The sequence below is a fragment of the Arvicola amphibius genome, chromosome 12 (genome assembly GCF_903992535.2).
Source record: "Arvicola amphibius chromosome 12, mArvAmp1.2, whole genome shotgun sequence".
Classification (NCBI taxonomy): domain Eukaryota; kingdom Metazoa; phylum Chordata; class Mammalia; order Rodentia; family Cricetidae; genus Arvicola; species Arvicola amphibius.
This window is the reverse complement of record NC_052058.2, coordinates 10,273,753-10,288,755: the sequence shown is the minus strand read 5'-3', so window position 1 is coordinate 10,288,755 and position 15,003 is coordinate 10,273,753. Positions and strand designations below refer to the sequence as shown.

General features: G+C 50.2%; 1 protein-coding gene across 1 annotated transcript; it reads right to left on the bottom strand.

Annotated features, from left to right (window-relative positions):
* Positions 1-3,794: 3,794 nt before the first annotated feature.
* On the bottom strand, positions 3,795-14,792 carry C12H1orf115 (chromosome 12 C1orf115 homolog). Its single transcript, XM_038349189.2, has 2 exons — positions 14,427-14,792; positions 3,795-6,179 (listed from the first exon to the last, which is right to left on the bottom strand). The coding sequence occupies exons 1-2, from the start codon at positions 14,730-14,732 to the stop codon at positions 6,060-6,062; spliced, it is 426 nt and encodes a 141-aa protein (XP_038205117.1). The 5' UTR covers positions 14,733-14,792; the 3' UTR covers positions 3,795-6,059.
* Between the last annotated feature and the right edge of the window lie 211 nt (positions 14,793-15,003).

The following is a 15,003-nucleotide window of genomic DNA, read 5'->3' as shown; positions in this document are numbered from 1 at the left end:
AGCCGAAAAAACCCTGAAAATTGAGGAAGCTGAAGAATGTACAAGGTCACTGGCCTTGAAGATTGGAAGCCAAATTGTCTGGTGCCAGCACCGTCCGGTTACACTGGTGGCTTCCTGCAGTCTTGGGGGCTTGGGTATGTGGCCCCTGGAATGGACAAAGGGAGCAAAACGACCAGTCACAGAGAATCAGTGAAGCCAGTTGAATTCCACTGACTTGGGATCACACATCATTTCCCTGGCCTAGATTCCTGGCTCGCTCTATGCCTGCACTGTGGCTAACCAACACATGCCGGCTGTCAGACGACAGAGGATGACGAACTGGTTAGCAAATAAGTCTTTCCTTGAGCCATCCTATCCACCTGAATAACAGTAATGTGACTGGGGATTTGCGGTGGGTGAGACTACCTCGAAAGCTCCTCTAACTGGTTGTTCTGACTCCTATCTGCAATCTCAGCTCCAGGAAGTGAAGGCAAGGGCGTCACCACAAGTTTGAGGCCCAGGAGGTCTCCGCAGTGAGTTTCAAACCAGTCTGGGTTGCAGTGTAAGACTCCCATCTCAGAAAAAAGAAATAAACGCAACAAAGAAACCTCACTTCAGCCGGGCAGAGGTATCTGGAGCCTCAGAAGAAATGAAAGGAGAGGCAGCTGTGTCTAAGGCCTCGCTTCAGCCTCAGCCGGTGTTTGAGCCTTTGTAGTTCCAACAGGGACAGCTCCCAGTGCGGATCATTCAAAGGTGAGACTCTGGGGGAATGAAGGGTCATGAGGACTGACGTCATTGGTGGGTTTAACAACAATGGATACAGTTTGATGGTATTACTGGAGGGGTTTGAGAGTAGGGTGTAGGGTCCTAGGAGGGTGTAACTTGACCGTGTCCTGTGTCTCTTCTCAGCTTTTTGGCTACCTGAGGTTAGTGGGTTTTTTTCCCCCCCTGACAGCCTTACCACAGTCCTAAAACTCACAGAGCCCTGGCATGAGAACTCTGAAGCCAGGAGTCAAAACCAATCTTTATGCCTGTAACTTGTTTTCTTGGATGCTTTGTTACAACCACCACCAACCAACCGAACAAAAACCAGAAATTGAGCGACACACCTGGATGCAGCACGGGATCTCCTTCCATGAGTTTCTGAGTTTCCCCTTTGCCCATCTATAAACCCCATATGTGATGCTTGAGGATGAGAATGAGTGCTGAGTGAATTATGACACCCAAACGTTCTCAGCACCTCATTTCTGAACTTGGGGTTGTACATGAAGCTTAGCTCTCTCTTCTGATCCCTGTACCAGATCTGTGACCAACACAGCAGATGGCAGATAGGGCTCATGGCCTCCATGGATGGCTTGCAAACCCTGTTAAATGAAGACCCAGTTAAATTAAATACCGAAAGACACATTCAAGCCTGATTTTGTTTAAAGGAATACGAGTTATAGACAAAGTTCCTAATTAACTTATATGCTAGTTTCTCCTCAGCGTAAGCAGTTAAAGAAGATAAATTTATAAACATGTTTAAATAAATGCTTAAAATAAATAAATAGCAAATGAGGTGATTTCAACACTGTGGTTTTTTTTTTTTTCCTTCAATTTTTAAAATGAAGTTTGACAATTTCATGCATGAATGTAGTGGTTTCTTCTTTTTCAGACAGGGTCTCTCCATGTAGTTCTGGTTCTCTCTGCAGACCAGGCTGGCCTTGAACTCACAGACATCCTCCTGCCTCTGCCTCCCAAGTACTAGGATGAAAGCCATGCTCCACCAAGCCTGGCTCATGATGCTTCCTGATTTCTGTCCCTCTTGGCCTCTATTATTTCCCTCCCACCCATTACCTCCCCACATTTTCTCACCATATTCTCTTTTTGAGACAACTCTGGACTTCTCTTGGAGCAAGCCAAGACCAAAAATAAGTTGTTTATCTCAATCAAGAGTGAAGGGAGTCCCGGGTGGAAACCATTTACCCTGGCTTTGAAGAGCCAGTGAAGGACGCGTGGCCTTTCAATTTAATTTCCACCCAGTCCTTTGGCTCCGATGTTTATTTAATTAATAACCTATTCAATCCGTTTCTTTACTTATATATTTATTGCAGTACTGGGGACAGAACCCGAGGCCTTGCACACACCAGACGAGCATTCCACTGCTGATCAACACCCCAGTCCTGGCTTAGACTTCTGTCTGCTTTGAACTAGATACATCTATTTCAAGCCTTGCCACCAGGGACAGAAGAGGAAATCACCTGAGAGAAACTTTTTTAAAAAGCCCAGTCAGTCCTCAAGGTACCAACAAGGCTCCCTCAGGAGCTGGAGAGGCAGGTCAGAGCTCCAAGCCCCCCAGGGGGGCAGGTTTGGCACCGGCCCTGCCAATAGGGCCTTTGTTCTCCTGCCCCGCCCCCGCCCCCTGAGCTCTGCTCAGGCTGGTGTTCCTGCTAGGTTTTGGCACCGGGCCCCATGGGAGATCTTAGATCTGCCTTCCCTTTGGCTGTGATGTGCAGTGGAGTGATTTGGCTCAAAAACAACTTTTGCCTCCGAATCTAAAAACAAAACCCAGTATTTATTCCTCCACGTTTTTCTACAAATGATTAAGGGAGCTAGAGACTTTATTTCCTCGTATTTGCCTTTGGGGAAAGCATGGTGTCCCTGAAAGACAGCCTTTACAGTGACATCAAGGGGGTCCCCCACTCCTTGGGGGAACCTGTGTCTTCATTTGATCCCAAATTAAGTTTACCAGGAAACTCTTAGGTACTGTGAGTCCTCTTCACTTCTCTGCCCATCTGCAGAGGCGGAACCAGGAACAATAATCAGAATACAAACTCTGAACGGGGACTGCCTAATGCAGTTCTCAACCTATGGGTCGTGACCCCTCTGGGGAGCCAAATGACCCTTTCGCAGGGGTCGCCTAAGACCATAAAACACACACACACACACACACACACACACACACACAGAGTTACATTATGAGTCATAACAGTAGCAAAACTACAGTTACGAAGTAGCAACAAAACCATTTTATGGTTGGGGTTCACGGCAACATGAGGGTCTGCATGTACTAAAGGGTCACAGCATTAGGAAGGTTGAGAACCACTGGCCTAGTTGGAACATGGTCCCATGGCCACAGCGATCCCTGAAAGCCACCAAGGTCTGGGTTCAAGTCCTGCTTCTTGGTCACAGATGTCATTTGGTACTTCTCTGATCAGACACAGGCGCTGGGCAGAGAAACATCCTGGGGCGGGAGATGGGATGGCATTCCAAGGTGGCAAAAGACTCACTTCATCACTGCAGGTAAGAAGGAACTCTGCTATAGGTCTATGCCATTCCCAACAGGTAGGGACTTGAACCTGCCTCACCAGATAAGCCGATGGCTACCCAAGACCGCTTGCCTGTTTGCCTATTTGCTTAACCTCTACTGCTGCTTCTGTGAGGATTCAGTGAGTAGCGGTGTGTGCCAACATGCCAGTATGGACTGTCACTCAGGGCCCACTCTGCTGGCACAGTCTCCCTCCCTGGAGCCCCATTAGCTGAGGCATTTCCCAACCTAGCCAGAGATCAGAAGCATCTTGCTTGTGGAGAATGCAGCCTTCTGGCTCCACACTGAAGTCAAAGGTTCTGGAAATTTTTCATTTGAAACAGGGCTGTGGCTTCCCCACCTTAGAGTCTGTCCTGAGGGATTCTAAAGAATGAAGCCTTTAACACTGCAGGTGTGTGTGTGTGTGTGGGGGGGGTTCCCGGCTCGATCGCCCACCGCCCTACATTCCCAGGTCCTGCTGGAACCCCAGGAAAGAGCAAGGGAAGGCACAGTCCTTGACACATAGGGAAACCAGACAATCTCGGGCTTTTATTTACACCACAAGGCAAGATAGGGATACAGGAAAAAAAAATGTTGGACGTCAGTAATGGGAAAGCTAAGCTCTTAAATTCAGTTGCAGCAGGGTGTGGGCCCTGCTGCCAAACAAGGAAACACAGGAAAGCAACAATGGGCGGCCTGCAACACAAACCACGAGTCCCACACATGGGATGAGATCACACAGTCTGCTCCAGGAGCTGAAGTTCACCTTCCAGCGAGCCTGGCGAGTCCCAGGACTAGCTTTTGACTTTGGCCGTTTCTGAGTTAATTCTTAGCCAGACTTGGAGAGGCACAGGGCCAGACGGACCTGGCTGTGCTGACTTTCCAATTTGGAAGGTGGGGAGGAAGACTCCCAGGGAAAGAAAGCATCTTTGATTGTTCATCCCGTCCCTGGGTCACACTTCTCCCTACCTAGCAGGATGTCGTGGACTCCCTGGGACTCTCCGCTATCAGGAGGTGGCAGGGGAGGCATCTTGCAAGCTTCCCATTCCTGATTCTTTCCAGTCAACTGCATGTGGCTTTTTCTCCTATTCACCTTTACATTTTCCATCCTACCAGGCAAGCATCATCCCGTCACATGTGTGACCCTGCATATAACCTGCTTGTACTACTAGGAATAAAGTTCCAGGGACTGGGCAATTCAACAGGAGCCTCCAGAGGGGAGGCTGAGTCTAAGTGGGCAACCGCTACTGTCTCCTTCACCTGCTCCTCTTCTGTCTTTCCACCCTCCCCATTCACCAGTGCCTGATGGTTGGGCCCAGCGGGTAAGGGATGAGCATCTTGGCTTTCTTCGTGTCTCCTAGGCTAATAAACTGATCCTGAAGAGAGGTTCCAAGATCTGTTCTGGGACTTGAATACTCTAGAAGCAAAGTTGAAACCCTGGCCTGCTGGAGGGTTGCCCAAGGGTCATGGTGAAAGGGCCCTTTATGAACAACTTTAAAAATAGTCGTGAGACCCAGCAGTGCAGTGTCCCAGACATCCTACCCTTTAGAGGGGTTCTTCTCTTGTTCTCGCCCCTTTAGAGGGGTTCTTCTCTTGTTCTCGCAGCACCCAATGCTAGTCAAGGAGCCACCCTCGGCGGGTGTCAAGTCTCGGACTCATGCCTACATTAACTAACTTTTGAATCCAAGTGAGATACTGGCCTAAGAAGTGTTACCCACCACTGTGCCTCTGGTCCCCCAGCTTCCCCTAGTCCCCCACACAAGCAGCTCAGCCCTCCCAAAGAAATCTCCATCACAAGCATGTGTCCTTGGCTCCACAACTTCACTGCCTCTCCAGTGTCGTCCTTGGCTTTTCTTCTTCTTTCCTCATGCCCATCTCTCACTTACTGGTTGCTCCTCCAAATATACTAAATATACTTGTAAATTCTCTCTCCTTTCCTTCTCTCTCTCTCCACTTTACCCACCCCTCTCTTCTCAATCAAATGGTGGAGTTAGGCACCTGTCAGCAGTGAACTGGTGTGGACAGTCACACCTGCAGGAGTCCTGCCTGCTCCAAACACAATAGCTGGACCAGGTTCAGCCTCGGAAGGCACCTGTTGCAGCCTCCCAGCTTCTGAACTTGCCTTCCCTTCCTCATTGCCAGGCGCGCAGTTATGAAACACTTATGAAGATGACACTCTCTGATCTACTTTCAACAGTCCCCACACAGCTGTGAACACGGGTTTCAAAGGATCGTGGTCTTCAAAGACAGTTTCCGTCTTTCTGTCTTCCCAAACCTGTAATTAAACTCGCGATGACAGCTTAGTAAAGCAGTGATGGAGGAGAGAGAGCCGGTAGAAGCAGCTCCCTCACTGCCCTCAGTGAGGGGATCAAGGAAGGCGTGCCCATCTTGACCTTTCCAGAACCTAGCAACTATCACATTAGAGGTCTGCATCCTCCCCCCTCACAACTTGCCCACGACCCGCATGGCTCAGACCCCAGACCTGCCACGAGTCTGCTTGCCTGTACCCCCAGAAAGGCTCTAGCCGGTACAGGAAGCAAACTAACCCTATCCCCAATTTGATCTTGGCCTAAATCTCCACAGATCTGATCCCCGGATCCACCCATGTCCAAGAGAACCGAGTGGCTCAGCGAATGAGCGGGGATTACTTCTGTCTGGCAACCAGTTCAACAATGGAGCATAAAGTAGAGTCCATCTTCAGAGTTCCTGTGAGTTAGAGTCCGAAGTGCTGGTGGGTTCACACTGTCCCCTGGGGCAGAAGCATTTTTGGTGATGCCTGCCCCTGCAGCTCCGGTTAGCGCACAAAGGACACCACGCTGGTGGCCACTCCAAACGGGGAGGAGTAGGCAGCAGCAAATCCATGCAGGCCAATGACTATGTACCGGCATCCTTTGCTGATGGCCTTCCCGAAATTCTATTTTTAGAAAGAGAAAAGCAAAAGTTAGGTGAGGCAACCTGTTGACTCTTCCACAAGTCACTGTGACACACAGAGAGACTCATTTGCCCTCATGGACCCAGGGCAAACTATGGATGCCCGGTGTCTTCACATGCGTAGTGCCCTGCGTCCCCACCCCTGCTTCACAACAGGCATTCTCCTTGCCAAGTGGGCGCAAGGACAGCACATTTCCAGATAACTCTCAAGCCTTCTTCTTAGAAACAGCATGGAGGCGGCCAGCTCAAGAACTAAAACGCCTTTGTTGTTTTAAACCGAGACTCACCCGGCTTCCCCAGCTGGAAATGTGAGCGCCATCATAGGCGGGGTCAAATTTTCCTTCAGGCACCTTGTTAGACAGCCCACCTAGCCCTTCCTATGCGCCTAGAGCCTACTCTGGTCTGACCCATGTGTTTGTAACCCGGAAGTTTTCACCATCTCTGAGTTCTGCATATGCACAAGCGTTTTTGTGTTTCCAGAACAGTCTTACATTTGTTGAGGGTAAGGAGGAGGCAATGCTTTTTGGATGCTGCCTTTCTCCTCCTTCTCCTCTTTGGTGGATGCTGGGACAGGGGACATCAAATGCCAGGAACTCAAAGTGGAACTACATCAGAACTTTGAGACCACTAATGGATAACATCTACTGCATTGTGTCCCCAGTATCCCCCTTCCCACCTCCAACTTCTTTTGTTGTTCTTGGTGACTTTGACATCCAGTAACTGACCAGAACCTTCTCTCCCACTCCGTGGCTTTCAGCCCTGTGATTTTTTTTCTGGCTACAGAATACACAGCCGGGTTCCACTGAAGATCCTTGATCCCAATCACGAGACTCACCGCGACACCCAGTATTGCCTGGAGAAGCCACCCCAGCTGCCCAAGTGGGTTGACCTCTCTAAGATGCAGCCCAAACTTTCCCTCCCTGACCCCAACCATCTCTATGCACTGGTAGAGTTCATGTCCTCATTGCTTGAGTCACACATCCTTGGGGACCTGTTCATCTTCACCTGTTGTCCCCAAGGCCAGTGCTCTGGCTCCTGGCTTCTCCCACCCTGCCAGTGTAACCATGACGAACTGGCTCCTTTTCCCTCGTCTTCCCCACACTCTTCTCCAGCAGCATCCTAATCTTCCTGTCAGCCCATTCCCCAGCTCAGACTATGGCACGTGTCACTGTGGCCATCTCCTGCCCAGTCTCTCTGCTCTCCAAGTGAAAAAGCCTGCAGACAGTGACTCCACACCACACTTCTTCCCTCTCATACTGGTTGCTGCCCACAACCATTCAGGGACTTCCTGGTCAAGGATGCCTACAACCTCCGTGCTGTGTGGTCCATGGAGGTGTCTGTCTTTTCCCTCCCCGAGCTCTTTAATCACCTGGACCCATCTTCTCCTGGTTCTCCCTTCTCCACAGGGCACTCCTCCTAAACGCTCTCCATTGGTTCTGTCTTCTTGTAGAGTTGGAACCGTTGAGGTCTCCATTCCTCATTGCTAGGTCCTCCTCCGTGCTGACTAGAACCCCTCGGACTTTGGATGTTTCTTAAATGCTGGCAACTCCAGTTCAGATTCATTCATTAAACTCTCCGCTTGGGGTGCCCACCTCCTGGTGCCCCACAATTCCTCTATGGCATTGTCTCTCATTGCACAAAGCAAGTTGGCCTAACTTGGGTGACTGATATGTCCTTGATAGCCTTCGCTTAAGAGATCAGCAAGAAGAAATCACAGAGGCTGGAGAGATGGCTCAGTGGTTAAGAGCATTGGCTGCTCTTCCAGAGGACCCAGGTTCAATTCCCAGCACCCATGTGGCAGCTCACAACTGTCTGTAACTCCAGTTTCAGGGAATCTGGCATCCTCACACAGACATACATGCAGACAAAACACCAATGCACATGAAATAAAAATAAATTTTTAAAAAAGAAGAAATCACAGGAAGTTAACACGCCTTGGAGACTGTACAGCTGGTCATGGGCAGAGCTGAATCTTCCCCGATGAAATCTCACTGCAGAACCAGAAGCCTTCACGCCATGTTATACCTCTCTCTAATGAAAGGCAATCTGTAAGAGACCTTGTGCTCACAGCCTGGAGTGAGTTCTAATTCCATCCTTTCCTCAACATTCCTTGGCCTCAGTTTCCTTGTCTGTATAATGGGAATATGTAGTAGCCTTTTTGTGTGGTAACGAGGATGGAGGGGTTTATTCAAGGGAAACGCTGGCAACAGTGCCCAGCACATGCAGCAGGGCTGGTGACCACAGTGTCAACTTTCGGAAGAAACAGTGACTTTCTGTTACAGAGTAACTTAGGGTTGTGGTGGCAATTTATCAGTTGGAGATATTTCTTATTTCTCCGCAAGGATTCTTTTTTAGAGACAGGATCTCACTCAGGAGCTGAGCTGACATGGATCATACCGTGTAAGCCAGGCTGGCCTTCCGCTCACGTTGATCCTATCTCAATGCTGGGTTGTTGTGATCCACAATGCCTTGCTAGAAACACGTCTAGAGAGCATATGGAGTTGCCTATGAGTTCTCCCTTGAGTGTCTGTGGTGTGAATGCCAGAGTCCCCACCCTACAGTGTGTACCCACTCAGGTACCCCAGCCTGTAGGGAAAACCAAGGTCTTTCCCTCAAAATCCCTTACTAGGTCATGACAAGCTGTGGGAGAAACTGGTACATCTATGTCTACCCAAGATACCACCTTATCCATTTCTCAAGGAGACATGTTCGTGTGTGTGTGTGTGTGTGTGTGTGCGTGTGTGTGTTTGCCTGTGTGTGTGTCTGTGTGTCCATGTGTGAGAGAAAGAGAGAGGAAAGGATTCTATAAACGTGTTGAAGAGAGTCATTGGGAGAATTTTACATGTTTGAAACAAATACCATGTATCCCTGCCAATGGCACCAGAATCAAACCGCTTACCTGAAACCTGACGTTAGTGATAGTTGTACACTCTCTTTCCCATAGCTGGTCACTTTTTAAACAGAGCCACTTATCACTCTGTCTTTACCATTTGGGGAGAGTCTGCTGAGATAGAGCATTAATAGGAACGCTGTCAAAGCACAGCTTCGGGTAGCACAAAGCAAAGAGACCAAAGAAGCTGACAAGCACACCAGCGCTATTCAAGGGAAAGGACTTGGGATAAAACGAACCTCTCCTAGGGATGCTGAAGATGGGAAAGCATGGGAGAGGGTGCCAGGCTAGCCCCCAGATTCACACCGTACTTCTCAGAACTCATGACTGCATTCCCTGAAATGGCAAGAGGGACTTTGCCAGTATGAGTCAGCTAAGCCTTCTCCAGATGGGCGGTTCCCTGGGGTCTCCTGCATATCAGGTCAAGACTGGCTCTGTCCCATGTGAATATCCTAATGCAGAGGGATGCAGGGGGAGTCAGGCAGAAGATGCAGGGCGGAGGGGGAAGGGAGCGACAGGGGGTGGGGTACACTACTGGGTTTGGAAGGGAGGAAGATGGCCTTGGAAGCAGCAAAGAGCCAGGCAGGGGCAGCCCTGGTGATTTTAGACAGGAGGCTTGATTGTCTGGGACTTCTGAGTTCTAGAGCAGCAGAGAAGATGGCAGCCAACCCCCCAGTGGGGCTGGGGCTCCATGCCCCTGTGATTTAGAAGAGAAAATCATCTTTCCATAGACGTCACTGTCTGATCTCAAAGGTCAAGACCCCTGTTGAGCTGCCCTCAGGCCTGATGACAACCTGAGGTGGGTGATCAGCTCCAGAGTCTGAACAAAGAGCACCCACCCCTCAAAGGGTAGTGGCATACAGCTCTAGAACCTCAGCCAGGTGCCCTGGCATCTAGAACCTTCCACGTGGACTAATGTATTGACTTTCGATATGACCAGGTATGTGTGTTGGCGGGGTGGGGGAGGTGTGTGTGAGATCGATACTCAGCGTCTTCCTGAATTGCTCTCCACCTTCCTTATTTGTGTAGAGACAAGCTCTCCCTCCGAAACCGAGTTCACAGATTCGTCTACACTGGTCTTCACCTCCCCAGAACTAGGTTTTTAAGTATGTGCCAAACTTTTTACTGAGCTCTCACGCTTACCTGGTATGCACGATCCCCCCCAGCCCAGCCCTCATTGTTATCAGATGGTACAGAGGAAGAGACAAGGCCGTGAGAGAAAGCCAGACGACCACTGGATGGCCGTGCGGTTCTCACATCTGGCAGACTGGCTCTTGACCTCTAGTTTAAACATGAGAACATTTCTTCTACTTTTCCCTTCTTTGTGTGGGATGGTCAAACCTAGGTCTTGACATGTGAGGCAGGGTTCCACTCACTATGTAGCCCAGGTTGGCCCTGATCTGTGCTCCTCCAACTCAGTTTCCAGAGTGTTGGGATTACAGGCCTGCAACACCACGCCTGCCTTACCCCATACTTTCTATTTTACCCTCCAACCCTCTCCTAGCTTCCTGATGAACACAACTTCATCCTTTTTCCTTACCACACTTCTCTCCATGCCTCTCAGGGGTGCCTGCAAGGGCGGCCTATTATTTTCAGCTAAGTCTGAGGCACGTTCCATCCATCTCGCCCACAGATCTGCAGAGGAAGGGGCAAGGCTCCCTCCCAGCTCTTAGGGCTGTCTCATTCTGCAGCTTCATTGTCTCCAGCCCCAGCTTCCTAGGGTTCCTCAGGCATGGAACATAAAGAAGGTAGCAGATAGCCAGCCTTCTGACGGAACACTGGAACACCGCCACCTCAGGTTCCTTCCCCAGTGCCCAGCGGATAGCATTTTAACAGTAATATGTCCGCCACAGGAATGCAATTATTTCTTTCAAATCAGCTGGGAACACTGATCTCTATAAGAGGCCCAGGCACAAAGGACTTCCAGAAGGCTGGGCCAGCACAGTGTTCGGGTTGGCTCCTGGGCAGGACCATGCTGGTGGGGGTGGGTGGAGCAGCGGGGGGGGGGGGGAGCCTGCTCTTTCATGTTGCACAAAGGCCAACAACTTTCCTTAAATAGAAGCAGGAAGGGGTTTGGGTGAAGGATCTGAGAAGTTAACAGCGATGGGAACAAAAGGAAAACACATTCCGTAATAACCAATAATCAGAGCTATTCGTTTCTAAAAGAAAGCCTCGCCTAGCAACCGAGGTGAGCACGGATCCCACCCCCATCTTCTGCAGGAGCCTGGACTGTTCTTGTGGCTTTGCAGAAAAGGGGCCTCCTTGGTCCTCTTCCTTCTTGTTGGAGCCTGGTACCTTCTCAGCTGGCCTGAGAAGGCAGAGCCAAGATGGCTCTTGTGACCCCCTCACTTGGGCTGTGATCTCATCTGGACTTCTTGGGACTACTGAGCTAGTGTGTAACATTCCAGAGCTTTCCCCACTTCTCTCCCTCACTGTTTTGGTCAAGAAAAAACAAACAACAACACCAACACAAAACCCTTTTCATGTCAAAATCTCTCTTACGTCTGTCCCCCACCCCCCTATTCGTGTAACATGAAACCAACCAGTCTAAAGTGAGAGAGCTGGCTCAACAGTTAAGAGCACCGGCTGCTCTTTCAGAGGACCTGGGTTCAGTTCCCAGCACCCACATGATGGCTCACAACCATCTGTAAGTCCAGTTCCAGGGAATCAATGCCCTCTTCTGGCCTCTGTGGGCATGAGGCAAGTGGTACAAACATACATGAAGGCAAAAACAAACAAACAAAAAACCCCAAACACATGCATGTTTTTGTTATTTTCTACATCCATTATTTTATAAAATGAAAAAGTGAGAGGCATCGAATGCCTTTATGAAGTGTAACCACCAATCCTGTCTGCTTCCAAAACATTCTCTTCCTAGAAGGAAACCATACACAAAGTCGGCAACCTTCTGCCTGTTGGCCCCTGAAGCCACCATCATGTTGTCTGGGTTCACCTCTCTGGACATTTCATAGAAAATGAACCATGGCTTTCCCCACTTACCATCTTGTTGAGCCACATGGCAGCAAATATTAGTCCTTATGGCTATTAAGTAATACTACATAAAGTGTCTAGCCCACATTTTGTTCATCTACTTATATATATTTGGATTTTATTCACTTTTTGTCCATTGGTAAATGAGACTTCTGTGGACATGTGTGTAAAATTATTTGTTTCACAAACATTTATGAAGGCAAAACACCCATACACAAAAAAAACTGAAGTAAAAAAATATTTGCTTGAGTACTGTTTAACTCTATTTTTTATAAAAAAGTTAGAATGTCATGTAGCCCAGAAACTCTCTAGGGTAACCAAAAATTACTTTGAATTATTTTCCAAAAATTATTAATTATATTTATCTAGTGTGTTTGGTGTGTATGCATACATGTGCATGTGTGCTACAGTATGTTCGTGGTCAATGAGAGCTTGTGGGAGTCAGTTTTCCAAGGTTTTGGGGATTGAACTCAGATTGTCAAGTTTAAAGTGAGCACCCGTACCTGCACAACCAGATCCTGAGCACTGATCTCCTTGCCTCCACTTCCCAAGTGGGGGATTACCGGTGTGTACCGCCACACCTGGTTTATATAGCACGAGGGCTCCATCCAGGTCTTGGTGAATGCTGGGCCAGTACTCAACCCCCTGAGCTGTACAGCCCCCAGGCCAGTCTTCAGTTCTTTCATCTCTCGGTGTGGAACCCTGAGATCGTAGAGTAGGCCTGTGTTCAACTGGGAGAAGTGCCTCCAAGTTGCTTTCCACAGCAGCACACCATGTTGCACACGCCAGCACCAGTGTGCAAGGCTCAGTGTCTCTCGAACCTCACCAACATTATGACTTTATGTGTGGACTTTGGCTTTTTTTTAAGAATAGCTTTGCTAATTAGTGTGATCTGGTACCTCGGTGTTAGCCGGGGTGAGCTGTTTGATGATGGGATATTGTCACATAGATAGCCCAGGCTGGCCTTTCCATTCAATCACTCTGTCCCTCCCTCACAGTACCTGGGATTACACGTGTGGGGTTCCTTGTCTTGTCTTCCTGTGGTGAAGCCCTATCTTTTCTTCTGCCTAGAGTCCTTGTCAGGGTGATGTGAAACAGTCCCTGTTTTTTTGTTTTGTTTTGTTTTTCTGACACAGAGTTTCGCTGTAGCTTTGGAGCCTGTCCTGGAACTAGCTCTTGTAGACCAGGCTGGCCTCGAACTCACAGAGATCTGCCTGCCTCTGTCTACTGAGCGCTGGGATTAAGAGCGCTGTGATTAAAGGTGTGTGCCACCACTGTCTGGCTGCGTCCCCGATTTTTATTAGCCTCACCAGGATGAGTAATCACTAAATTCTCTGCTGTGTAGTGAAGGAGCTGGTGCCCGACCTCTGCCACATCTCCCTGGTGAGCCCTGGACTCTCCCCACCCGCTGTTAGGATTCCGTTTTGCATCTCTAGGGTATGCACAATGCCCGGCACAGAATGGTCACCCCAAAACCTCTCCAAATGCCAGCCTCCAAGGAGGACCCCGGATCATCAATTCACTTTCAAATGCTTTCTGTATTACCAAAGTCCCACTTTGCTTCAAGTATTTTATCATTGCCTGCTTGTGAGGGGGCAATGCCATACCACTCAGAAGAACGATAAACCAAAATTCCCAGCAAGAAACTGAATGCCTCAGGTATGGTAAAGGTCACCCACTGAAGGCCACTGATGACTGGACCCTAAAATCAGGAGGTCAGTCAGGGAGGACTTTGACTAGAACACAATCAATGAGTTTTGTGGTTCCTCCACCTCCGCACCCCAACAAACACCCTCCCATAGCCTCTCCTCCAGGCCAAGAGAGTAATTCTACTTCCAGGCAGGGGCACCTGGGAACCAGAACCATTTACCCACGAAACGAAACTCATTCCTTTGCCTATCCATCCCCATCCTTCCCCTGGCTCACCCACCTCCTCCCACCACCTAAGCTAAAGGCAGGCAGACATCTGAAGTTCAAAGTGCAGAGGTCAGCTTTAGAGGCAGGGAGATTCCACAGGCGCTAGGTGTGTACTGGCTGAGTTAGCACGACCTGGGCGTCTACGACAGAATCACCTAACATTCTCATGTGGCCGGGTGGCCTCGGGGAGAGGATGGGAAATCCATGCACCTGGGTTGCAACGTCCCACCAGCGACACGGTTTCCAAGTCACTTAACGGCTTCAACATTCCGTTTCCACCAGCGACAACCGAACGCAGGGTCCTGCCCGCCTAAGCCTGAGCGCTCAGCGCCACCCTTCAAGTGACTGTCCTGGCAGCGACAGGGGCACAACTCCACCCAGGGCAACTCCCGGTTCAGTCTGGATCAGGGCGGCCGGACGCTGGGGACTTACCTTGCCGTACTTTTTCAGTTTTCGCCGAAACCTCTTCTTGGGCTTGTCGCCTGGCGAGGTCTCCTCGAGGGGCTCGTAGCGCTCGGGCAGCGCGGCCAGGTGCACTCTGCGCGCGCTTGGGGTCCCCGCGCGTCGCCCTCCCTCCTCGCGCGTATCGTCCTGGCTTGCTGGGTCATCGTCCTCGCCCTCTAGGTGTTCCACGATGACATCCGTCTCCTCGTCCCCGGCGCCGCGAGATCGCCCCAGGGGCCCCCGGCGCGCGAAGCTGCTCGCCGCCTTGCTCCGGAGCCGGGCGCCCACCGTCATGATGCCACGGGGCTGCGGAGAAGATCCTGGGCTTTGAGGACAACCTTTGCTCGGCGCCCCGCCCCGCTCCTGCCCCCGCGGACCGCCCCGGCTTGGTGCGCGAAGGGGACCCGAGGTCGTAGCGCAGCCTGGCGGTGGGGCCGGGGATTGCGGCCGCTGAGACCAGAGAGCGCTTAGCCAGACCGGGTCTGGAGCTTGCCTGAAAACCATGTTGCAGACACCAGAGCTCGGGGACTGCAAGTTCAACAGTACTGGAAACAAACTCTAAACT

Coding starts and splice junctions, on each gene's coding strand:
- C12H1orf115 (XM_038349189.2), bottom strand. CDS start 14,732: ATGACGGTGGGCGCCCGGCTCCGGAGCAAGGCGGCGAGCAGCTTCGCG. Junction 6,180..14,426: donor AACTGAAAAAGTACGGCAAG/GTAAGTCCCCAG, acceptor TTCTAAAAATAG/AATTTCGGGAAGGCCATCAG.